We start from the raw sequence: 25983 nt of genomic DNA, 5'->3' as shown, positions 1-25983 counted from the left end.
GGAAGACTTCTTAGGAAGGCCAATCACAATGAGTTTTTAAGGAGAAAAGGAAGAAACGGAGTAGAAAATTAACTACTGGTTTTTTAATCTTAGCACGATTGATCAAATCATACTGCCCTTCCTGAGATCAGCAGGTATCAGGCCACCAGGTGGTTTTGCCTGGCCAGCCCCCTGTCCATTTGTACAAATTCTCAGGTATTGTCCAGAGGTTTCAACGGCACCTCAACTACTCATGAAATGCTAAGATTTTAGAATTTTCTCTTAGAAAACAAGGGAAATTCCCTAAAGTTAAATTCTTTGCATAAGGTAAACTCTGAGTTAGTTTATGGTTAACAGATGTCTGTGTCACAAAGGGGAATCTGTGCAACCCCATGGTCACTGTTTCTGCACATTACTTCTTTTTATCTGCTTGTGGGTACATTCCACAAGGGTCAGTGACCTTTGTGAATTTTCCCCTGCACTCAGGGATCTGTCAGTTTGGTCCTCGGTTTCTCTCTCTAACAGTGGGGAGATACCATTTAGATGTTACAACAGAGGATGCTAAATGTGAGGCGTGAGGGGACAAGGAGATGGGCATGGTCGGGATGGTCCTACAGATGTATCTCTTCACGCACCTCCGAGAGGGTGCAGGGCCAGTCAGGCAGCTGGGGCGCCTGGTCTCATTGCGTTTCGCCTTGACACACCACAGCTGTGAACCTCAGTGGTGCTTTGGACTCCACGCTGCTCCAGGTGGACCTGGCGGGGGCGCTGGCAGCTGGTGGCCTGAGTGCCCCCGGGAGAGAAGAGCACATCGTGGTCAAGGTCACCCAGACAGATGCTGCGGGCACCAGACGGCGGAGGCCACAGCAGGTCACTCTTACGAGTTATTTGAAAAGAATTTGAAAACTCATTCCATCTCATTGTAAATTGGATTTCCTCTTGAATGGAGGTGATGGGGAGCCATGGGACAAGGGGACCATTATTATTATTAGTTAAGCAATTGACTCTTATCTTTTGCTTTGTCTTTAAAATTCTCTTTTCTCCTTTTCTATGAATCAATTATAAAACTTGCCATTTCAGTAAAACCAGGCTTGTGACTTCAGAATGATTTTACAGGGCAATTCAGGGGAACAGCCTATTTTTAAAAGTACTTTTGTGGTTGTTAAAAGTTCACTTAATTTGGACTTCACTCTGTGACACTGAAGATATACTATAGCTCGGTTCCATCGTGGTTGTGGGTGATTGCAAGAGTGTGCATGTTGTCCACTGGCTTCTTTTTCTGTGTCAATGAGCTAAAGCCTTCTGCTCGTGTCCCATAAAGGGCAGCACTGGCAGGGAGAGCCAGCCCAGAGCCCCCGAGAATTCCTTCTGCAAAGAGAGGACCCTCCCTGTGCAGCCAGCTGCCCCCAGAGCCTGACCTCTGTGACCCACTGAACTGTTAGGCCAAATTCTGCTTGGAAGTCACATCTTCAGTCAGTGGTATCCCTGCCCTAGCCAGGAGAAGGAAGCCCTGTTTATATAGTCCGGCAGGCCCCGGGCAGAGACTGGGTTCTCAGCAGGGTGTGGAGCACTCCTGGGCTGAAAAGGCCACCCAGGGCCTTTGTCTCCAGGATGTAATTTTGGCATTTCATGTGCTGCACCTGCCCTTGGCAACCTGTGAAGAGCTAGGCAGGCACTCTTGCCCACCTGGGAAAGTAAGCCTGGCATGAGGTGGGGGCTGCTGTACAGCCCCTGTGTACTCAGAGCCCACCTCTGACATGCCACAATGGTAGCCTGAAGACACTCCCAAAGTGCTCTTCCCCTCCCCCCACCCCCACAAATTCAGCACAGGGCTCTTCGTGGAAGGAATTTTCCAGATATGGTCCATCCAAACACCGAAATGTTTCCCAAGAACTTGTGTACTTTGCTGCATTGACCAGTTTCAGAGGTCCTAGTTTCAGTTTCTGTGGGATTTGTTGTATTGGCCCTCCACTGAAAGTTCCTTGCCCTCCCCTTGGGCAGCTCTCCTCTCTGCCTCTTCTCCATGTACCACCACTGCAGGTGGATTTGGATTTGCCAATAGCAAGTGAACTGTCATTTCCCAGCTGCATTGCTGGCTCCCTGGAGCCCTAGGTTGCAGAGGCTTTTGGGGGTGGGAGTGCAGCCAGGCTGCCAGCAGAAAGCGGTTCTAAGTAGCAGTCCCTGTAAGTTGCCTAAAAAGGTCTCAGAAGGCTTTTTCAAGTTTGTAGCAACTTGTAGTGATTTATTTTCTTATATCAATATTTACTTTTATGTGGTTTGCACTTTTGTACACTAATTCTGTGTTTGTACTTTTGTATTCTTTTTCTTGAATGAAGCCCTCTGAGTTGTGTACATTTCAAGCACCGCAGACCCTGCATCTGCCCTTAATGCCATAGATGAGGGAGCTACAATAAAACTGCTTCATTGTTCCTCTTTCTCGTTTTCTCATTCTTCTAAACAAAATACCCCAGATCCCAGATGGCATTCCAGTTTAAATGTTTTACCACAATTTTAAACTTGTTTTACAGGTCACCCATAACTGGACAGTATTTTTAAGTCCAAGAAGAAATGAGCACTTTGTCATAAGCAGGACCTTTGAGATACGGAGCAGGTGGGTTCTCAAATGAGTGAGGCCTTAGGAGCCAATATTCTAGGACTCAGTCACCCACAGAATTTTGAGCTATAGGCCACATTTTTGGCACGAAAGCACCTGGTCAGTTATGTGGCCTGGATGGGGTGGTAATGCTCAGTAGACCAGGAGCACAGAGGATTCTGGAAAGCGTTTGTCTTAGTTATCTAGTGCAGCTATAACAGAAATGCCACAAGTGGGTGGATTTAACAAAGAGGAATTTAGTTTCTCATAGTCTAGGAGGCTAGAAGCCTGAATTCAGGGTGCCAGCTCTAGGGGAAGGCTTTCTTTCTATGTTGGCTCTGGGGGAAAGTCCTTGTGTCTTTTCATCTTCTATTCCTTGGCTCCTTGGAGATATGTGGCATGGCATCTATCTTCCCCCATCTCTGCTTGCTAAATCTGCTCCTTTTATATCTCAGAAGAGATTGACTCAATACACCCTACACTAATATTACCTCATTAGTATAACAAAGGGGGGAAAAAACCCAAACCTGTTGCCGTAGAGTCGATTCCAACTCATAGCAACCCTACAGGACAGAGTAGAACTGTGCCATAAAGTTTCCAAGGAGGGGCTGGTAGATTCAAAGGCTGACTGGTTAGCAGCCGAGCTCTTAACCACTGTACCACCAGGGCTCCATAACCCTTTCCCAAATGGGATTATAACCACAGGTTATGATTTATAACATATATTTTGGGGGGACAGAAGAAACTAGCTTCTCATTAAACAATTAGTACACATATTTTTTTGTAACGTTGGTTACCAACCCCACAACATGTCAACACTCTCCCTTTTTGATTTTAGGTTCCCTATCACCAGCTTTCCTGTCCCCTCCTGCCTTCTAGTCCTTGCCCCTGGGCTGGTGTGCCCCTTTAGTCTTGTTTTGTTTTATGGCCTATCCAATCTCTGGCTGAAGGGAAAACCTCAGGAGTGACCTCAGTACTGAGCTAAAAGAGAGTCTGGGAGCCATACTCTTGGGGTTTCTCCAGTCTCTGTCAGATCAGTAAGTCTGGTCTTTTTTTGTGAGTTAGAATTTTGTTCTGCATTTTTCTCTAGCTCTGTCTGGAACCCTCTATTTTGATCCCTATCAGAGCAGTCAATGGTGGTAGCCGGGCACCATCTAGTTGTACTGGACTCAGTCTGGTGGAGGCCGTGGTAGTTGTGGTCCATTAGTCCTTTGGACCACTCTTTCTCTTGTGTCTTTGGTTTTCTTCATTCTCCCTTGATCCTGACAGGATGAGACCAGTGGAGTATCTTAGATGTCAGCTCACAAGCTTTTAAGACCCCAGAAGCTACTCATCAAAGTAGAATGTAGAACATTTTCTTTACAAACTATGTTATGTCAACTTAGCTAAATGTTCCCTGAGACCATGGTCCCCACAGCCCTCAGCCCCGCAATTTGGTCCCTCAGGGAGTTTGGATGTGTCCAATGGGCTTCCGTGGTCTTGCCTTGGGCAAGTTGTTCTGGCTTCCCCAGTATCGTGTACTTTCTTACCCTTCACAAAAGTTACCACTTGTCTGTTTAGTGTTTTTCCGTCCCCACCTCGTAACCATCAAAGATTGTTTCTTATTGTGTGTAAACCTTTTTATGAGTTTTTAGAGGAGTGGTCTCATACAATATTTGTCAGGCAAATGAAATTAAAAGAATTTTTTTATTGTGCTTTAAGTGAAAGTTTACAAATCAAGTCAGTCTCTCATACAAAAATTTATAAACACCTTGCTATATACTCCTAATTGCTTGTCCCCTAATGAGACAGCACACTCCTTCCCTCCACTCTCTGTTTTCATGTCCATTTGACCAGCTTCTGACCCCCTCTACCCTCTCATCTTCCCTTCGGGCAGGAGATGCCAACATAGTCTCATGTGTCTACTTGATCTAAGAAGTTCGTTCTTCACCAATATTATTGTCTGTCCGATAGTCCAGTCCAATTCCTGTCTGAAGAGTTGGCTTTGGACTAACAGAAGGTCTGGGGATCATGACCTCTGGGGTCATTCTAGTCTCAGTCAGACCATTAAGTCTGATCTTTTTATGAGAATTTGGGGTCTGCATCCCACTGTTCCTCTGCTCCCTCAGGGATTCTCTGTTGTGTTCCCTGTCAGGACAGACCCCAGTTGTAACAGGGCCCCATCTAGTTCTTCTGGTCTCAGGTTAATGTAGTCTCTGCTTTATGTGGCCCTTTCTGTCTCTTGGGCTCATAATTACTTTGCGTGTTTGGTGTTCTTCATTCTCCTTTGCCCCAGGTGGGTTGAGACCAACTGATGCATCTTAGATGGCTGCTTGCTAGCATTTAAGACTGCAGACGCCACTCTCCAAAGTGGGATGCAGAATGTTTTCTTCATAGATTTTATTATGCCAATTGATTAAATGTCCCCTGAAACCATGGTCCCCAAACCCCTGCCGCTGCTACACTAGCCTTTGAAGCATTCAGTCTATTCAGGAAAGTTCTTTGCTTTTGGTTTAGTCCAGTTGTGCTGACCTGTCCTGTATTGTGTGTTGTCTTTCCCTTCCCCTAAAATAGTTCTTATCTACTATCTAATTAGTGAAAACCCCCCTCCCTCTCCCCTCTCGTAACCATCAAGGAATATTATCCTCTCTGTTTGAACTATTTCTCCAGTTCTTATAATAGTGGTCTTATACAATATTTGTCCTTTCTGTAAATGAAAATTTTAATTGAAGTTCTAATTACATTGATATTGCAAAGCTATTCAATGGGGAATTCCAGGAAATTTTAGGGTTCTTTCTCTTTTTCTTTAGCAGATGCCACTTTGTGTTCCATCTCTCTGGGTTACTGATTGGACTTTTTCAGAAGAGTGCTCCAGTTTCAGTATGCCACAAATTCTTGATGATTTGTAGACTTTTAGTTTGTGGCACTTAATTGCTCTGTCAGGAACTGAAGTTTAAATAGTTGGCTTTGTTCTTTGTCAACAGGTAAAGTGGTTAAATATGTGGTGAGAAGGAAAACAGAAAAAAAGTAAATGGGTAGAATCATATGTGCACTTCCCTGCCTCCTAGTCAACTGTTGGGTGTTGGTTCTAAATCGAGGTGGCACCTCCAGTGAGGTGAGCATGGCTGGCTTGGGCGGAGGAAACTGGGTACCCAGCGCTGCCACAGGGAGCCATCCGGGCCTCACACCACTTACCTGTGCTCCCTTCTGTGAGACCAGATATTGGCTTGATCACTTCTAAGATTCAATCCAGTTCTGACTGTGGCCACAGTTGACACTAACTGATGACATAAGATTCGTTTCCTTTACCTGTTGACCCATTGCTGTTGAGTTGATTCTGATGCTTAGCAACCCTACAGAACAGAGTAGAACTGCCCCATAGAGTTTCCAAGGAGCACCTGGTGGATTCGAACTGCTGACCTTTTGGTTAGCACTGTAGCACTTAACCACTATGCCACCAGCGTTTATTTGCTTCTCTTACCAGCTGGAAAATCTTTGTTTCCTTCTGCAGAGAGGCCATTTTGATCACCATCCAAGGTTCCCTCCTGCAGAACCAGGCAGTTCCTGTCTTGATGGCTCATCAGTACCTCCGTGCAGATGTGGAGACACAAGTCACAATCGCTGTGGCCATCCTGGCGGGCGTCTACATACTGATAATATTTGAGGTGCGTTTGTGTCTGCTTTGCCCACAAGTAAGAGCGTTCTACACATTAGACCCTAGGAGGGCTCAGTCACAGGTACTTAATAGAAGTGGAGAGTGTTTCCACTCGAGGTGAGCATCTCTGCTGTGCACAAAACTGAACTGTGTTGGAGTTGTTTTCTGAATCTGGGCAGAATGAGCTTCTGAGGCATAAGGAAAAGGTTGCCTAAGAAGATTGAGTATGCACATTGTTCTCACCCTCACTCTGCCTCTTGCTGGAAGTGTAACCTTGCTGGGACAGGATTTTAACCTAAGACTCAAGGTCTTCATCTATAAGATGAACCCATTAATGTGTGCCTACCTACTTCCTTAGACGACAGCTATGATGGGAACTTGGGCACTCTCAGGGCTGTGGGCATGGGAGGGTCATCGATTTGCTACTTTATCAAATCAGCTAATGAGCGTTTTCACCAGTGGACTTACATCCTGTAAATCTGCTGTTTTTGGACAATTGTAAGCGTGGCTGTACCTTAAACAGTAAGAAGTGCAGGCTCTGCCTGTGCTGGGAACTGTGGATTTAATTGTGAAATGGCACTTTATAGTAGCACATGCTGAGAAACAGTGGCCCAGTAAGTCAAGCCTGGAAGGTCAGTGCCACATGGCTGGCGTAGGTATGAGCAATGGCTGGGAGTTATTGAGGATGTGGTGGCAGGAGGATCAGCCAGGGAATTTTAGAAATTTGCTGTCAGTTGTCTAGATCTTCTGGCCTGTGGGGAGGACAATACTGTGATTCTCAGGGGATGGGAGATTATGTGTGCTTACTCCCCAAAAGGTCACACTGCAGCTACCCTGCAGAGATGTGGCCTTGAATGAGCCCCCAGGCCCCTTCACTCATGTGCTTCCTAGGAGGCTTCAGGTTTGGTGTGGGATGAGGCCCTCAGGGACTGTGACTCAGCTCTTCCTGAGAGAACCACAGGGCAGAGTAGGACATGAACAGTGGTTAATATCACACAGTTTTGAGGCTGAGAGAGCGAGTGCTCTTGGTCTGGCCTGTGGTGTTTGTTAACCTACCGTTCATTACCCTGGCAGGACAGTGCTGCAGTGAGGGGTCTGCACTCCCTAGGAAGGACTGGGGCCCGTGTAGAACCTGGCCATGAATCAACTTGTCAAGACACAAATTGGCCACAAGGAAAATAGTGATCGTTCCAGAGTTAACATGGGTCCTTGGGCTGATGTCTGGGGTGTGACCTGTTCTTCTAAGGGGCCAAATGCAGGAGCACTCTTGGATGTTTCTGGGTTGTGTGTGCTTGAGGAGTGTGTCCTGCCTCTGGGAGAGTGTTCTTCCCCTTGATGTTAACCAGTTACAATCAAAAGGGATGAAGATGAGAAACTTACTACAGATTCTCCAAGTCCTGCTGCCTGATGCTGGCTCATCGATCCAGATGCTCTGCCTTTGCAGCTTTTTACCCCAACAATTTCTTTGTAATGTTCAAAGGCTGGGGCTTCCCCTCTCTCTCACTGTGGATTGTGGGGACTCTGCCCTGTGAGACACAAGCCAGGGTTGAGGCAATGGCTTTTGCTTTTGTAGATTCTGTTTTTATTGAGACTTTATGTTTTTCTTCTTTATTTTGATGAATACATTTGTTAAATTTCTTTGTGGTTACCATGAGATTTACCCTTATCTTCCTAGGTTTGAACCAGTCTATTATTACTTGGTATCGCCTTGCCTTCCTCTCCATTAGAAAGGTCTATACCTATACAGTTTATTCCCTCTTTTATTGTTCTGAAGTTGTTGTCATTTACAGATTAACCTCTCTGGTTCCCTGTTGCAATTGTTTTGTTTTTGGGTAGTCCTTGAGAGTTCGTTTCCTACGTTGGTATCTGGCTGGTACAATCTTGCATCCTAGATTCAGGCTGTGGTCTGATGTTGTTTGTACTCAGACTGAAGGACTCCTTTTAATAGTTCTAACAAGTTTGGTTTGGTTTTTACATATTCCCTTAATTTCTCTTTATCTGGGAATGTCCTAATTTCACCATAATATTTGAATGGAAGTTTTGCAGGGTATATTATTTTTGGTTGGCAATTTTTTTCTTTCAAGGTTTTATACATGTCATCCCATTTCATCCTTGCCTGCATGGTTTCTGCCAAATAATCAGAGCTTAGTCTTATTGTTTCACCTCTCTATGTGACTTTTTGTTTTTCTTGGGGGTGCTCGAAGGATTTATTCTTTATCTTTTGTTTTAGAAAGTGTGATTATGATATGCCTTGGTGTTTTTCCTTTGTGGTCTATCCTATATGGGGTTTGTTAAGCTTCTTGGATGGTCAGCTTTTCATCATTCATGATATTAGGGAAGTTTTCTGTCAGCAATTCTTCAATGACCATCTCTGCATTTTCCATTTTCTTTCCCTGTTGTGGAACTCCTATCACTCGCAAATCTTTGCTTTTGATTGTACCCCATATAATTCTCAGGGTTTCTTAATTTTTCTTTGTTATTTTTCTGATTTTTTCTCAGAGTTGTATCCAAGTGTTTGACTTCAATTTCACTGATTATGTCTCCCATCGTTTCATACCTGCTCCTCAGCCCTTCTATGACACTGTCCATTTCTGAAATCTTGTTTATCTTTTGGATTTCTAATTGTTGTTTTTGTATGATTTCTAGTTGTGAATTTATTTTGGCATTTTCTTCCTGTATTACTTTCCTGAATTGTTCCATTTTTTGTCTGTATTTCCCATGAATTTGTCTGCCTTTTCCAAAAATTTGTATATTTTTTTCTCATTTTTGTCTGCTTTTTGCTTCAACTCTTGGATTGCTCTGAATATTAGAGATTTGAATTTCCTGTCAGGTAGCTCTAGTGCTTTTTCTTCTCCTGGAAAGTCATCTGGTGTTTTATTTTGGATGTCACTGGACCCATCCTGTGCTGTTTTTTTTTTTTTATGTTTTGATATTGTCTCCTGTCTTCAGGACATTCAGTAGGTATTTTCTTTGTTTTTTGATTATAGATTTGTTTGTTTTGCTTTGCTTTTTTGTTTTATTTGGTTATGTCTGAGCAGGTGAGCTCTGCATTCTTTCTTGTTTTCTCATCTGTAGTAATGATACTCAATGGCAATGGGTTCATATGCATGCAGAACCTGAACGATGAATAAGGAGGACCAAAGAAGAGTTGATGCCTTTACATTATGACATTGGCAAAGAGTATTGAATATACCATGGACTGCCAGAAGAACAAACAAATCTATCTTGGAGGTGCAGCCAGAATGCTCCTTAGAAGTGAGAACGGCAAGACTTCATCTCCCATACTTGGACTTGTTTTCAAGAAGGACCAGTCCCTGGAGAAGGACATCATACTTGGTAAAGTAGAGGGTTAGTGAAAAAGAAAAAGACCCACAGTGAGATGGATTGACACAGTGGCTGAAAGGCTGGGCTCAAACATAGCAGTGATTATGAGGATGATGCAGAACCAGGCAGTGTTTTTTTCTGTTGTACATAGGGGCACTGTAAGTTGGATCTGACTCAATGGCACCCAGCCAACAACAATACAAGCAGTATCACTGAGTGAGGATTCCAGGAAGAGATCATCAAGAAATACACAGCCTGAGACAGAGATACTTCATAAATGGTTCTGGAGAAGAGCAATGAAGTGGGCAATCAGCTCATCAGATCTGGGCACGCAGAGAAAGAGTGCCATACGGGAGCAATATCACATTGAAACTGGGGAATCACAGGGAAGAGATTCAGGAGTAAAGGTTTGCAGGTTGGGTTAAAGAAATTTCAGGACAGGGACAAATTAATCAGGGAATGCACATTTGTGGAAGGCCAAAGGGAAGGTAAAGGAGGGAGGGCATGAGCACTGATGGCCTGTTCAGTGCTGAGCAGGATGGAAGCTAGATTGCCCATACACGTTTATGCAGAGGACTCCCTGCCCCCTCTAAGACTAGGTCATTAAGTGGAGGCCCCCACCTCCCTGCCCCCACTCCTTTCACCTCCCCCACCTGATTGGAGGGTTCCCTTCCCCCACCTCAAAACAGGCTGTGCACACATGCACAGAGACACTGTGTTAACCCTTCCCAACCTTTTGTACTGTCCAACCAATCCATACCTGGACAGAAGTCTTATGCAGGTCCCTCGCCCTCCCAGGGACTCCACCGATGTTTAGTACTAGTGCCAAAGCCCTCCAGGTTTTGTGCCTGAGCGCAGAAAACTTTTGCCACCTAACCCCCCGCCATAGGCTCCCCTGTCCTTCTGCCTGTGCAGAGGTGTTTCTCCCCTTTTATGAATGGGTAGAAACCACTTACCCTCCTGCCCCCACCCTACCATCTACCTGTGACTGAATGGAAGGCTTACCCTGACTACCAAGGCTCCACTGCCCAACTATGCGTGAACAGACAACCCACCAGCAAACAAGGGGGAGTGGCATTTACATCAACACAAAGGGTTTGCACTGTCCCTCAAGCTCTACAGAGGGACCTCAACTAACTGACACCTTTTGCCTTACCACGGGGAAGGACCCTGCTCTCTCAATTCTAAGGAGTCATCCAAAGGGGAATCCTAAGGTCTTAATGCCATAGTCTCTATGTACACACTCAGCTATCCATACTCTCCAGTGAGGGGAAGTCACAATTAACTACCTGGCAGCTCCAGTGACATTTGTACCTCAATATTTAAAAAATGGCAATAATTAAAATATTACAAATGGTAAAACAACCCAAGGAGAAAGGAAAGAATCTAAACTCCTAATATATCAAAACAAACGAACAAATAATAAAAAAAACTTTAACAGCTCAAAGAAAATAGACAATTCCAAAGCATATGAAGAGACAGGAAAAGATGGCCCAATCTAACAAACAAAATAAAAGGACAAAAACAATATCTGAGGATGAACAAATAATGGGACTTTCCAATAAAGACTTCAAAAAAACTACTATTAAGTTTACTCAGAGAGATAAAAGAAAACACAAAAAAAATCTATAAGAACTTAGGAAACAGTACAAGAACAAAATGACAAATTCAGTAAAGAGATAGAATCCCTAAAAAATCAACAAGTAGAAATTCTGAAGAGCAAGAATAAAATAAGAAAACAGACAACTCCATGGATGGACACAGAAGTAGAACTGAAAATTGGACAAAAGAATCAATGAATCAGGAAACAAAACCTTTGAGACTACTCAGTTTGAGAATCAAATAGAAAAAAAGCATAAAGAAAAATGAAGAAAGTCAAAGAATTATATGAGACAATCAAAAGGAATTATATACACATAACGCCCCACCTATCTGTCTGTGCAGAAGTTTCATGCACCCCCCTCCCTCCCCACCATTGTGAATTGAATCGTGTCCCCACTAGAATGTGTGTCAACTTGGCTAGGCTACAATTCCCAGTATTGTGTGATTGTCCACCATTTTGCCATCTGAGGTAATTTTCCTATGTGTTGTAAATCCTACCTCTGTGATGTTAATGAGGCAGGATTAGAGGTAGTTATGTTAATGAGGCAGGACTCAATCAACGAGATTTGATTGTATCTTGAGTCAATTCTTTTGAGATATAACGGAGAGAAGCGAGCAGAGAGAAAGGGAGACCTCATACCACCAAGAAAGTAGAGCCAGGAGAGTGTGTCCTTTGGACCTGGGGTGCCTGTACGAGAAGCTTCTCAACCAGGGGAAGGCTGATAACAGCGATGTTCCCCCAGAACCGACAAAGAAAGCATGCCACTAGAGCTGGCCCTCTGAATTTGAACTTCAAGCCTCCTAAGCTGAGAGAGAATAAATTTCTATTCATTAAAGCCATCCACTTGTGGTATATATGTCATAGCAACACTAGATGACTAGGATACCACCCAAAAGAAAAAGACAAAAATAAGTACAGAAAGAATATTTGAAGAAATAATTGGAGAGAACTTCCCAAATATCTCAAAAGAAGAGATTTTCATCCAAGAAGCTCAATAAACTCCATATAGGATAGACCCCAAGAGAAATTCAACAAGACATATAATAAAACTTTTCAGATCCAAGGACAAAGAAATAATTTTGAGAGCAGCATGTAAAAAGAGAAATACCTCCTAATAAGGTGCCTCAATAAGATTAAGCACTGAGGAGGCAGGGCCAAGTTGGCGGAGTAGTCAGACACTTCAGTGAACCATCTTACAATGAAGACCTGAAAGAACAAGTGAAACGATTACATTTATGACAAGCTAGAAGCCCTGAACATCAAAGGCAAAGTTAGAAAATGGACTGAGCGGCAAGGGAAGGGAGAGATGGTTCAGAAGTGAAGAGGAGTTGCTGGACCTGAATCGCTGGGAACCCTCAGGTTGCAGTGGGTTGTTGGCAGCATTTGGCCACAGTTTTCTCAGGGAGAAACAGCGAGCTGCACAGCCTACTCTCACCTCCAGAACCAGAGAAGAATGGCACTCTTGGCAAAAGCCAAGTACTTGCGTATACTTTACTGCACCCCCAGCCCCCAAGCCAGTTCAAATGGCTGAAGTTTATTGTGTGTAAAAATATACCTCAATAAAGGTATTTTCAAAAGTGCGTTAGACAGGGGGACAAGGGCTGAAGGGGATTCTCTGCAAGTATTAAAGGCGGGAAAGGCTGGTGGAGTGTTCCTCTGTGTGCCTCCCTGTATGGACACCCTTGGCTGGCACATCCATGGCATACTCGCTCTGGAAACACTAGTGGCAAATAAGGGTTGGTGTCTATGCTTTCCTTTCTTTAGATTTTGTCTTAGAAATTTCACTTCCATTTGAATAATAATTAAATACAAAGATACTTTCATGATTCAGTGATGACATTGGACTCTTAATTAGATTAAGCATTTGGTTGTGTACCTTTTGTTTAGTAACAGTCTCCATATTAGGCAGAATTGATTTATGTTGTATAACTAATGGTCCAGTTGCACAGGGATTACATGGAAAAATAATGACAATTTATGGCACGCTTCTCTATAACATGTGCTTCATCCTTCTATGATCTTTTCAGGGTAATCTAATTGTTCAGGAAATAAAAGCAGCTTTCTTTAGAAGGCAGAGTGGTGGTGGTGGTTTGGGGTCCAGACCCTGAAATTAGCCTGTGATCTATTTGTTGTCTTAATAGACATGGTATAGATGGAGATATAGACAGATACTCATATCAGCACAGTCTTTTGTTTAACTCCCTTAAGAAACGAATGCAAAACACTCCTCCTGATTTCTTGTTTCCTTCTAGATCATCCACAGAACCTTGGCTGCCATGTTGGGCTCCCTCGCAGCATTAGCAGCACTGGCCATGATTGGCGATGTAAGTTTCAAATAACGTCAAACTCAGAGACGTCCCAGAAATTGGACTCGACCTGGTGTCTCTCATTCTTCAATATGCAATTTTTACATTTTCCTCCAGGAACCATGCTAGAGGTTTGAACTAACAAACTTTATCTTAATGAATATTTTTCATCTAATTTTATTACATCACAGTGGCGTGATTTCCCATTTTACATTCAGCTGAGGAAAGGTTCATCAAGACCATGCATCTGTGCAGGGTCACATAGCTGAGTGGTGCTAGTGCTAGATCTACGTTGTGTTCCCTTGGGAGCCAGAGATCACCTAGCCGGGAAGATGGTTGGGGATGTGTCCTGTAGACTTCAGGAGGCCCGTAGAGATGCATACTTGGGGTCTGAGGATGGTCCATCAACAAGAACATGCTGGAGAGGGAAGCCTGGTGGCCTGGTGTTGTTGGAGAGCTGACACTGGGGAGAAATTAAGGAGCCCCCAAAGGTAGCAGCATGTAGACATGAATTTGAAAACAAGTATATGTAATTTAATGGATTATCCTGAAACAATTACTAGATGACATTCAATAATAACCAGTTTATTTTAAAATAACCAGTTTAACAAACTACGTGTGTATTCAGTTATTTATTATTTTTTTAATTTAAAATTTGAATGTAGGCCCCGCTTGAAAACAGTAATAAGAACTTGAACATTTCCTTGGCTAGCGTTGGTGTAAACAAACGCACGCTAAAGGTAAAATGTCCCAGACCCCAGAACTTAGGCATAAAACCACTTGTCCTGGAGGATTTTGTCTTAAGAATAAAGAAATGTTCAGGTTTGTCATGCATAAATTTGTTTGTTTATTTCAAGATAGTCATGGCAAGGGATGCAAGTAAGACCTTGAGACATTTAGCATTGGAGAATCAGAGTTGACAATTACAATGTTAGTTTAAATGTTGGAGTCTAAATCTTTTAGACTTTAGGCTTTTACCTTTAATGAGTGGTTTCAGGAGGAACTCAGAAGAGGCCCCTCTTGGCCAGAGTCTGAACTCGGTTGTGACAAGCAGTATCTCAGCAGATTCTCAGTCTTCAGAGTCAGAGTCAGAAAGTCAGAGAGAACTTTTGCTTGTCTTACTTCAAAAATGAGCAGAAATCCATGGATTTATATATTACGTGTGCTATCATGTCCAACTATAATTGGTATGCTTTATTGCCAGTTAGGGGCATTGTTGTATGACATACTTATGTTTTGCTAATTTATAGAGATTTGCATTATTGCCAGTTACGGCATGACATGTATATGTTCCTATTTACTATGTGTGTTTCAAGGCTAAGGTAATTAATTAAAAATTATGGGAACTATTTAGTAATGTATTTATGTTCTGCTAACTTATGAAGTTTTAATTTATAGAGTTGATTAATGTTACATTCTATTATCAGAGAGTGCAGGTGCGTAGCCAAATTTAGGGAAGCTATTTACAACATGCTTTACTATTTCCAAGGTTAGAACAACTTTTCTTTTTTATGTTGGTCAGGATACACTTTTTTTTTTTTTTTGTGCTTTAGGTGAAAGTTTACAGCCAAGTTAATTTCCCATGCAAAAATCCATACACATACCGTTATGTGACACTAGTTGCAATCCCTACAATGTTACAGCACACTCCGCCTTTCTACCCCAGTTTCCTCTGTGTCCATCCAACAAACTCTTGTCCCATCCTGCCTTCTCATCTTGCCTGCTGGACAGGAGCTACCCTTTGGTCTCGTGTATCTGCTTGAACTAAGAACACTCTTCATGAGTATTATTTTATGTTTTATAGACCAGCCTAATCTTTGTCTGAAGAGTGGGCTTCGGGAATGGTTTTATTTCTGAGTTAACAGAGCATCCAGCAGCCAGTGGCTTAAGGGGTTCCTCCAGTCTCAGTAAGTCTGGTCTTTTTACGTGAATTTGAGTTCTGCTCCACATTTTTCTTCTGTTCCGTCACGGGGAGCAACTTTCTAATGACTTGTAGTTACTGGTTAAGGGGCATTATAGAAGTATACATGTTTCTATTTCTAAGTTCAGAAATTTTCTAACATCACATTATAAGTGACTTATACATAGGTGTTTAAAAGCATTTTAAAAACATAACAGTGGAAAAAGCATTATAGATGTATACATAGTAGTGATTTATACATAGGTGTTTACAAACATAAAAGCACCAAAACAGTGTGAAAGCATTATGGATGCATACATAATAGTGAGAGGATTTTAGAACACAGCAGAAAGTATGCATAACACCACCATTGGTTCATTAATTGTTAAGAATAACAACTATGTGTGCTGTTTTGTTTTGTTAGGAATAACAATTATATGTGCTGTTTTGTTTAAAAAATCACTTACATGGCACAGAGCTGGCACATGCTATAGGGAGATGCCCTGGCTTTGAGCCACTGGGCAGTCTTTTCACCCCAGCCAGCCCCCAGGCACCAGCCTCTGAGCTCTCAATCTCCCTTGGTACAGCATGGCAATGATGCCTGCCTTCCCTGCTCCACAAGTGGTTAGAGGGAGAAATGAGAGCAGGCAGGGGGAGTGCTGTGAAATGTAGGACAAATGGTTGTTGTCATCCTGGCCGAAGACCACTGCACTGAGGAAAGCACGGGTGGACATCACTAAGGCCATATCCAACAAGGCTCATCCTGCAATTTGGGCAATAGGCCTTCATGGAATCAACAGGCACAGGGTCTTTTTAAAAATTACTAATTGTGTAGGCTTGTCATTAGAAATGACTTGCTTGTTGGTGTTTTTGAGGGGTGTTATAATCATACCTCAAAGGCAAGTAGGTGGTATGATTTTAGCTGTGGGCTGATGATGGGTGCAGTAAGCAGCCAGATATTTGTACAGCTTGTTATGGGTGTGGAGTTGGGTGCCAGACTAATCGTCACATTTATGTTTGATTGCAGAGACCTAGACTGAGCCATGTGGTGGAGTGGATTGATTTTGAGACCCTGGCCCTCCTGTTCGGCATGGTAATTGCAGCCCTCCCTGGGGGCGTGACTCAAACCACTGTTAACTGAGACTATCTCTTTTGCTGCTGGAGCTGATCATTCTGTTAGAGACACTTCACTGCTTAGCAATTACGGCTTGACTGAAGAGTGTTAGTGTGTGTCTAGCTAATTTGTCCTGGGAAGGAATCAAATGGTTGATACTCTATAGTTAGTCAGAATTTAAGTCTAAGACTGTTTGATAGTGAAAAAGAAAAAAATAACCATCTAGAAAATTTAGGGATATTTTTAAGTTACCCAAAACCAAACCCACTTCCGTTGAGTCAATTCTAACTCATAGCGACCCTACAGGACAGAGTAGAACTGCCCCATATGGTTTCCAGCGCTGTAAATGTTTATGGAAATAAACTGACACATCTATCTCCCAGAGAGCAGGTGGTGGGTTTGAACTGCCAACATTTTGGTTAGCAGCACCTGAGCACTTTAACCACTGTGCCACCAGTCTCCTTATTTTTGAATTACTACCCTTAAAATATAAAATAGAATATCTCAAATTAATGAACCATAAAAAAGTTTTGGTGATTAGAAAAGAACATTTAACATTTAAAGTAAGAAATGGTCCCTAATAATTCCTTTTTTTTTTTTTTTGTCGTTGATATTGTTAAGTGGCCACTCTGTACAAGGCAGCTTTGATCTGTGGGAAATGTCACCAAGTCAGCTTGCTATAAGGGAGCTTTAATAGCACATGGGACATAGCCATAGCTCAGTGTAACTATAATCAGTAGAATTTGACAAGGGCTTTTTTTAGGACAGTAGATGATTTGAAGGGACAGCCTCTTCTGTCTCGGCTTTTCTATGTAAAGCAGGCTGCAAGCGAAGGGCCTGCTACCCTAGACTTCAATCTCACCCAAAGTAGCACTGCACCATCTTTGGGGTAAAGTATGGGAGGATGCAGGTGGTGATCTGACTTGTGTATCCTAGAGGAACTAATGTTTATGTTGAGACCTGAAATGCATATAAGGCTTGGGCATCTGGATGGAGGAAGGCATACCAGTTGTCTTATTCAATTCTGACTCATAGTGACCGTATAGGACAGAGTAGAACTGCCCCATAGGGTTTCCAAGTAGTGTCTGGTGGATTCGAACTGCTGACATTTGGTTAGCAGCCATAGCTCTTAACACCTATGCCAGCAGGGTTTCTGGATGTCTTATAAAGTACATGTTCCTAAAAAACATAAATGAATGGTTTAATTTGGCTTTTCTCAATTGAATAAGTTCAGCAAATCCTCACAAGTTCTATGATTTTAGAACTATGGGGATGCAAAGGTAGTCTCGTATCTTTGTCATGACAGCAACCCCCTCTTTTGGTTTTTTGGGTGATTCCAGAGGCTAACATGCTGCACTGCTTCAACACGACCATGGGAACCACACGAGACCTACCCAGTCATATTGGCCTGGGACTTTCAGTGCTGTGAGAAGCATCAAGTTCTGCAAACAGCCTCCACAGTGGCCGTTTTGTATTAGAATGAACATCAGTGATCAGTTTAGATAAAATGGAAACTTGTATTGGGTCTAAATTGACTTTTAGACATTTTTATTTCATAAGTCTATTTGTAAAAAAAAAAAAGGGCCCACAATTTACCAAATACTTTAATTCATATTTTTACTGAACTATCACAACAACCTTACAAGGTATGGAAAATTAAAAGGTAAGAAAATTAAAGTACAGAGGGTTAAATAGCTTTTTGATCAAAATTAAACTACTCAGAAGTGACAGAATCAGGCTTTTCTTGCTCCAAGTTCAACACTACCATCTTAGGAAGTGAAATATAGACTCTTCCAGAAAGTTCAGACTGGTTGAAATGTCTGGTTGTTCAGATTCTAAACAAATGGGACATGACTTTTGATTAATGTTTAGGATGGTTCTCATCAAATCACTGTCATCCCTAGAAAGAAACACGGGTGAGTAGACATGCTGTTTCCTACAGAACCCCGAGAAGAATTCTTTTAATATAACTGCTCTTGTTTACATGCCTTGATATGATTGGTGCCAACAGTTTAATTACTTTAAAAAACAAAATTTAACCCAGCTTTAAAATCTTGAAATGTCTAAACTGTTGCATGTGTGGCCAGCGAGGTGCAGAGGCCACATTCTGGTGCACTCCTTACCTGCCTCCAGCTCTGTGTGTGTAGGCGCGTCTAACTTCTCTGACCAGTGCCTAGTTTGTAAATGGAGAGTAATAATAATGCCTGGTATTTGCTATGAGGATAAGATGGAATGATAATGCGCCATGTGGACAAATTCCTGACAGAAAGCTAAGTGCCAAAGCACTTGCAAGAGCCCCCCTTCAGGTAGCTAATTAGTTATTATGGAACAGAAGGAAGTTGACAGGATGAGGAATGAAGGCCTTTCAACAAGAGATGCAGAGCTTGGTGGTGGGGAGCTTTCTCTTAGAGGCCACGGCTCAGGTAACATCACTCTGACCCACTGTGATACACTGCTCTGCTAAAACATTCTCCTTGTCTTTTTTTTCTCTTTCTCGCATAGATGATCTTAGTAGCCATATTTTCAGAAACTGGATTTTTTGATTATTGTGCTGTAAAGGTAGGTTTAATGTAACATTTAATAGTTGCATATTAATCAATTAATATGTCTATTTTTCCACCATTATGTATTTAGTAAACAAAACCACCATTGAAGCAAGTATTTTAAAATCCTGTCCTCCCTTTTGAAAATGACATCTGTAAAGCTGTGCTAAGAAGTAACATGGCTCTGAGCAATACTCTTAGCTTCTCTATAAATATGTGAAGAAGATCGAGGAAAAGAGTACTGAGGTTGAATGTTTGTGTAATAGTATATAAATTGGCAGATCGAGAGCTACACATCAAAATTGTTCTGCATTTTAGAATATGTAAATATTTCAAGTGATCAGCCTCTGATTACTTTGCGTTTGGTAAAATAATTTTAGTGATTGCCTTCTAAACATTGAGCATATTCACTTTCATAACCACAGCCCTGGGGAAACTCACCAGCATGTTTTGACCTTCAGAATTTGCGGAGGTCTAATGGTTCTATCATTCAGAGTTGGCAAGAAGAGAGCAAGACTAGTGTAAAGACTAATGGTGTGCTTGGGTTTTTTCATTTTTATAATTGACAAGCTCTTTTAAGACGTTATTTAATCAACTTTAGCATCACTAATGAAGAGTGCCACGTATCCATGACTTTGCCGAACTGTCTTGTCCTTCTTTGTGTGTGTGCCGCAGGCCTACCGTTTCTCCCGGGGAAGAGTGTGGCCCATGATCATCATGTTGTGTCTCATTGCTGCCGTCCTCTCTGCCTTCTTAGACAACGTCACAACCATGCTGCTCTTCACTCCTGTGACCATCAGGTATGCAGCATGCTTCTGCCACAGGTGTTCTGGCTGGACTTGGGGAAGGTGTGGCTCTGCCCAGACAGCCTTGCACAGGGCTCCATCTTTGCACCCATGCGAGTGCCTATCTACTCACCTCATGGGCCCACCTGGTTTCAGTTGAGCTGGCGTGTTGGCACGTCCTTTGTATACACCGTGCTGTGCTATGCCAACACCACATAGCCACGGTGCTGTGATGGCTGCAGGGGTGGCCACAGCTGCTGCAGAAACACTTGCAAGGAGTGAGAAGACACAGGCCTTGCTTTTGCAGATATTTGACTTTAATCCTAACCACTAACGACTGGGTTATTGTCCCTGCACACTCTCCCATCCATGGCCTCAGGCCACTCAGATGGCTGGGAGGGCTCCTGTCTCTGAGCTGTACCGGAGTGCCCAGCATGAGGACTGGAGAGGCTGTCCTGGGGGCAGAGGGCCGCCAGACTTACCAGGCTGACTGCGGTCAGGGCCAGCCTGGCGATGCTCTGCAGGGACAGTCGGGGAGTGAGAAATTCAGCTTCTTTTAGTTTCATCCACTTCAGTCATGCGCCAGAGGCCACCTCCCAGAATCTCTTGCAGCCTGAGCCTTCCAGGCCATGGGTTGGATCTTGTATCCACACTTATATTCTTTGTTCTGTCAGCCTTGGGCCCCAGGCCTGTGTCCTCCCTGCTTAGACCTGTCATGTGCAGCACTTGGCTCGGCCCTGGGAGTACAGAGGGACAGGACAGGCACCCCCTCAAGGGCTTACAGGGAGTGGCCAGCATTAGCAGGTCCTTCAGCTACACGTTCTGGTTTGTGTCATCAAAGTGATGACCTGTTTGGGAGTTAGATTAGATGAGGAGCCTACCTGGACCCTGAGGCTTATGACACAGGTGCCTTCAAAATTGCTGTAGGGAGCTACTGCCAGCTCAGCTCAGAAGAATCCTGGGGAGAAGGTATGTGGCATCTGGAGAATGGAGAATCATAGAGAAAGTGGGAGTTGGAGTGTGGGGAGGGGAGGAGAGGAGGAAAAGTAGGAGGAGCTGACTTGCTCCCTGTACCTCTACCTAACAGAGGCCTGCACTGCCCGGTTGGTTCCCTGCTGTTGCTGTGGCAGATTTGGGCTCTGGCCCAGGTCTGCCAATTTGCTGGCTCTTGTCCTAACCCATGTTTAGACAGGGATTCAGAGTGGGAGAGGCTGGACCTACCACCTTTCCTGGGCAGGGTGGCACACTGTCACCTCTCAGTACTTGGGGGTTCTTCTGAGGATAAATGAATGATGGAGTGAAAGTGTTTGGAGGGCATTAAGAAGGGTAACCTGCACTACCAGTGTTTCAAATTGTGCCCTTTGGACACTTCGGGGCAAGAAGCAGGCCCCAGGGCACGATTCCAGGCCACACACCTGCTCTCCTCCAACCAGAGCTCTCTGTAGCAGACACTTATTTGAAAGCCACCATATTAACTGACTGTGCCAAGTCTCAGCGCAGTGTTGCACTCTTCTGGAAGTAGCTCCTTGGCCAGGAGGCATTGTGTTCCCAGAATGCCTGTGTGGTTCTCACCGAGTGGGTCTGTTTAGCCTTGTCAGAATCAAGTGATATCCTCACTTCTCCAGGATTTGGCTTTCTCATTTTATGTTATGGCAGTGATTCCACTTATTAGGCTAAAATCACGTCTTTCAAGATTCAAGATTTACAGTTCTATGAGTGACGTGTTATCATGTTCTTCACAACTTTCAAGCTTTGGTGCTTTCATTTTGCCTTTGGACTGAAAAGTAGGAATCTCTGGCCAGTTCAGACTGCATATTTTCTCTGTGCATTGCCTGGGTGGTTTATTAATGCACACCTGTTGTTTTCTTGCTGGAAACAGATCCTTGTGAACCTTCTCCACTGAGTGATGTTGATGACTGGGGGTCTGACGCTCATTTGTGGGGCCACCTCTGCTTTGGGTCCCCAAACATTATTATTTCATTAGCTTCTGTGTGGCTCCATTGGCCAGTGTCTCCCTGAGACCAGCCAAGAGAAGGGCTGTGTGACTCACTCTGACAGAAGGATCCCTGAACTCAGTAGGACCTCCTGCCGGCCTGAAGACCGAAGGCCCAATTTCTGTGTAGAAGTGGGAAGTGCAGGCTGGGCAGGTGGGGAGGATGTTGTGATGCATTTTCTAAACTCTCTTTAGAGCACTGTTATCACATATGTGCACTGTCGGATCACCTGGGAACTTGAAACTGGGCACTGGTGTGGGTGGGCCTAGATAATAGGACTTTAAAAGCTCTGAGATGACTCTAGTGAGAACAGCTCCATGTGAGACGCAGTGCTATAGGGTGTGTGTTCATTTCACAAGGAAGAAGCCCATGTTTAGCAGCTAAAGGGAAGAGGTGAGGGGGAGCTTATGGACTGAGGGAAACGGATTCCACATCATAGAAGGGACGGGTAGGGGGAGGGGAAGGAGAGACTGGCGATAGGGTTGGTATGCACTGTTGGGCAGGGTGCTTCTCTGCTGCCCAACAGCCAGCCTTGGAAAGTCTGGGCTAGGGCCAGCCCTTCTGGGGGGACCTACCCAAGGGAAACTCCCTCTAGACCTGTGGGGCCAGGGGCATCAGACTGATAGGTCATGTGGTGGGTTAACTTTGGGAAGAAATAGTCTCAGAGTCAGCTCTAACCTGAGTTCTAATCTCTCAGAGTGTTGTTGTCATTGTTTGTCTCCCAGTCTTTCCCATAGCTGTGTTTGTGTGCCTTCCTTGTACAAGCAAGTGTTCTGAAAATATTTGGATTGCCCACAGGCCTTTTAAGATATGAAAATGAGGGACAACTTTCATTTTCCTCTATTTGTGACAGATTATGTGAGGTACTGAACCTTGATCCAAGACAAGTCCTGATCGCAGAAGTGATTTTCACAAACATCGGAGGAGCTGCCACTGCCATTGGGGACCCGCCAAATGTCATTATTGTTTCCAACCAGGAGTTGAGGAAGATGGTATGTACTAGTATACAGGGTTACTTAAAATAAATGTAGACTTCATCTTTCCCACTTAGAACTCTATTCAACACGAATACATTTATTAGAAATCAAACTCATCTCTGTGTTCATAGTAAGGATATTGGCCATGTCAAGAGTGGGATATTAGTTGACTGGCCCTCCAATGTAGAGCTAAGTGGTCTAAATTGGTTTCACTCTCATCCTGATAACTTTTAAAAGAAATAATTGAGTAAATGATCTATTTAATCACAGTGTATTATATTATGTTAATTATATTAGTAGAGCTGAGGTTTCTCTCGACTAATATTGAGAACAAAATGATCTGTCTCCTCTCATTGAAGATGTGGGATTTTCTTCTCAACTGTGGTGGATGAAACCTCCACTGATGGTGATTCTTCACTGATGAAAAACTTAAGAATTTTTTAAAAAAAGGTTCAGAAAATGAAGGGCTTTAGACATTCTTTAAAGGCCCTTATAATTATTAATATAGAATTAATTTTTTCACTACAACAAAGGCAAAGTATTAAAGAGAATGCAAATAGTATTTATATATCTTAAAGGGTTAAATTAGAACTATGTAATTAGGCTGCATTTTTCATTCTTGGTCATCAAAAGTTTTTCAGTCTCGCTTCTCTAAGGTATCAGTAAAAATGCTTTATTATTTTATTTAATATAATGTGTTTTTGTGAATGTGAAGTGTACTTGTATATGCATGCCATCCTTCATAAAAATATTTAAACCTTTGAGAGTTCATGGTTCTAAGATGTTGGTGGTCACTTTCTGGGCCACACCATTCTAGATATTCAGGTATAACTTGGATGTTTTGGCTAAACTTTACACTGCCTGGGTGCCCTGGGACACCACCTGGTAACATTCCCCAGCCTTGCTGGTGAGTTGAGTCATCGCATAGATTTTACTCTGCCCATAATTTTTTTTTTTATAATCATGTCACCTTGTATGCATCAGAGGATGACAGAGACCTGTAATTAGTTCTAGGGCAGTTTGTCACCCAGGGTGTATCTATAGGACAGAACTATTTCTAAAAAACTGATATTTGCTTTATTGTTTTTATTGTACAATAATACATTGTAGAAAATAGAAATCACACACAGAAATATACACAAATAAAAAATTTCTTATAATCTCACCACCAAGAAGAAACTCTTCTTATTATTTTCGTGCACATAGTCTCCAAGAATGTTTGTGTGTGGTTGTTCATGGATAGAAAAGATAGCACAACTTCTGCTTTTGATCAGTATAAGGTGCTGGATTTGTTCTCTTGCTTGAGACAGTAATAAAAAAAATAAATGCAACAATGGTTATCAAGACAATGGCCATCAAGCAACAAAAGACCGTGATCCCTGAGACACACAGAAAACAAATGATGTGAGCCCTGTGACTGCCCAGGTCACTGCCTTGAGTTTCCAGGATGTCTTACAGAGAAAGAAATCTAGGTGAGCCCATTGGACTCCCTGAGTTGAGGAAATGGAACTTAGAATATTGGGAGACCAAGGTGGCTAGAGTTCATAGGATAGACTAACAGAGAGGAGATAGCTACACACAGAGAGAACCCCCAAGATCAAGAGGGTTCCCCTTGAATATTCATCATAGTATTCAGATCAGCGCACACATGTGAAGGAACTCTTCAAGGCCAGGAGGAGAACAACCCAAAAAAGATTAGAAGGAAGAGTGCTTGCTACTAAGATATGACTTGGAATAATGTCTGTTCCTGCTAGGTAGACTAGAAAACCTCTTAATTCATGGGGCAGTAGGTAGACTACCCACAAGTGTCTTACCTAAATAAAAAAAATAGTGGGGAATAATTAGTTCTAGACTAAACACTGTTCTGATTCCACCTAAAAGATACTAAAATAAAGACCCCAAGGAATCAAACTGTTTCTAAATAATTCAGCTCATTCCAGAACAAACCTCAAGAATACTTATGGGAATGCAAAAGTATCCAGCAACACATAGGGTAAAATTCACAATGCCGGACATCGCATAAAAGATTTACTAGGCAATCTTTTTGGAAAGAAGCATGAAAATATGACCTATGGACAAGGAGAAAATTATAATCCAATCCAGAACAGACACTAATGTTAGAATTAACAGGAAAGGACATTAAAAATATTATTATAACTGTGTTCCAGGTGCTTGTTAAGTAGAAATACAAAAGATATAAAAGCCCAAATAAAATTTCTAGAGATGAAAATTATAATGTTCAAGAGAAAAAACACACAGGATAAATTAATAGCAGATTAGAGGTTGCAGAAGAAAAAGTTAGTCAACTTGAAAACATAGCAATAAAAAATTTTAAAAATGAAGCAAAAAGTGAAATGGTAACAGGAAATGAAAAACATTAGTAAACTACAGGAAAACTTCAAGTGACCTAACGTGTAATTCTAGTTCCAAAGAAGGGCACGGAACAGGAAAAAAATGAAGAAAAATATAATCTGAATATTTCTAAATTTTATGAATGGTATAAACCCACAGGATCAAGAAGTGAACCCAATACACAAGAAAACTACACTAAGTCACATCATATTCAGATTATATAAAAGCAGTAATAAAGAAAAAAATGTAAAAGCTGCCATGGAGAGAAGACATTACATACAAAGAGAAAAAAAGATAAAGATGACAACAGATTTATCTTCAGAAACAATGCAAGTGAGAAGATAATGGGACAACATCTTTAAAGTGCTAAAAGAAAAATAATGTCCAAATACCAGTGAAAATATTATTTCCTTATATGCACACACACACAAAAGACTTCTTCTGATACATAAAAGCTAAAAGAATTAATCAGGAGTAGACCCGTGCTGCAAGAAATGCTAAAGAAGGTCCTTAAGGGAGAAGAAAAATAATACCAGATGGAAACATGGATCTACACAAAGAAATGAAGAGCACCAGAAATAATAACTACATGAGTAAATTAATATGATTTTTGTACTTATTTAAATATCTTTAAGATAATTGTTTAACTAAAATAACAATTTTAGAGGGTTTATAACATATACACAAGTAAGATTATGACATCAATATCATAAATACCAGGAGAGAAGAAATTAAAGTACACTAAGCAGTTCTACTCTGTCCTGTAGAGTCTCTATGAGTCAGAATTGACTCGACGGCACTGGGGTTTAATGTAAGGTTCTTACACTATATGTAAGTTGACGTAATGTCACTTGAAGGTAGACTGCGACAAATTAAACG

The 25983-nt window shown here is 42.4% G+C and overlaps 1 protein-coding gene across 1 annotated transcript in view; it reads left to right on the top strand.

Moving 5' to 3' along the window:
* The first annotated feature begins 584 nt into the window (after window positions 1-584).
* The window catches only part of LOC100664120 (P protein), a 151854-nt gene continuing 126455 nt past the window's right edge, over window positions 585-25983 (top strand). The window contains exons 1-9 of the mRNA XM_064296177.1: window positions 585-624; window positions 689-849; window positions 2508-2590; window positions 6063-6216; window positions 13386-13457; window positions 16367-16432; window positions 18956-19012; window positions 19672-19796; window positions 22629-22767. Of these exons, the coding sequence (XP_064152247.1) occupies window positions 585-624; window positions 689-849; window positions 2508-2590; window positions 6063-6216; window positions 13386-13457; window positions 16367-16432; window positions 18956-19012; window positions 19672-19796; window positions 22629-22767 (897 nt within the window). The remainder of the gene's footprint in view (window positions 625-688; window positions 850-2507; window positions 2591-6062; window positions 6217-13385; window positions 13458-16366; window positions 16433-18955; window positions 19013-19671; window positions 19797-22628; window positions 22768-25983) is intronic.

Source organism: Loxodonta africana, chromosome 13 (assembly GCF_030014295.1).
Source record: "Loxodonta africana isolate mLoxAfr1 chromosome 13, mLoxAfr1.hap2, whole genome shotgun sequence".
NCBI classification, from domain to species: Eukaryota; Metazoa; Chordata; class Mammalia; order Proboscidea; family Elephantidae; genus Loxodonta; species Loxodonta africana.
This window is presented reverse-complemented; position numbering and strand designations above follow the sequence as displayed.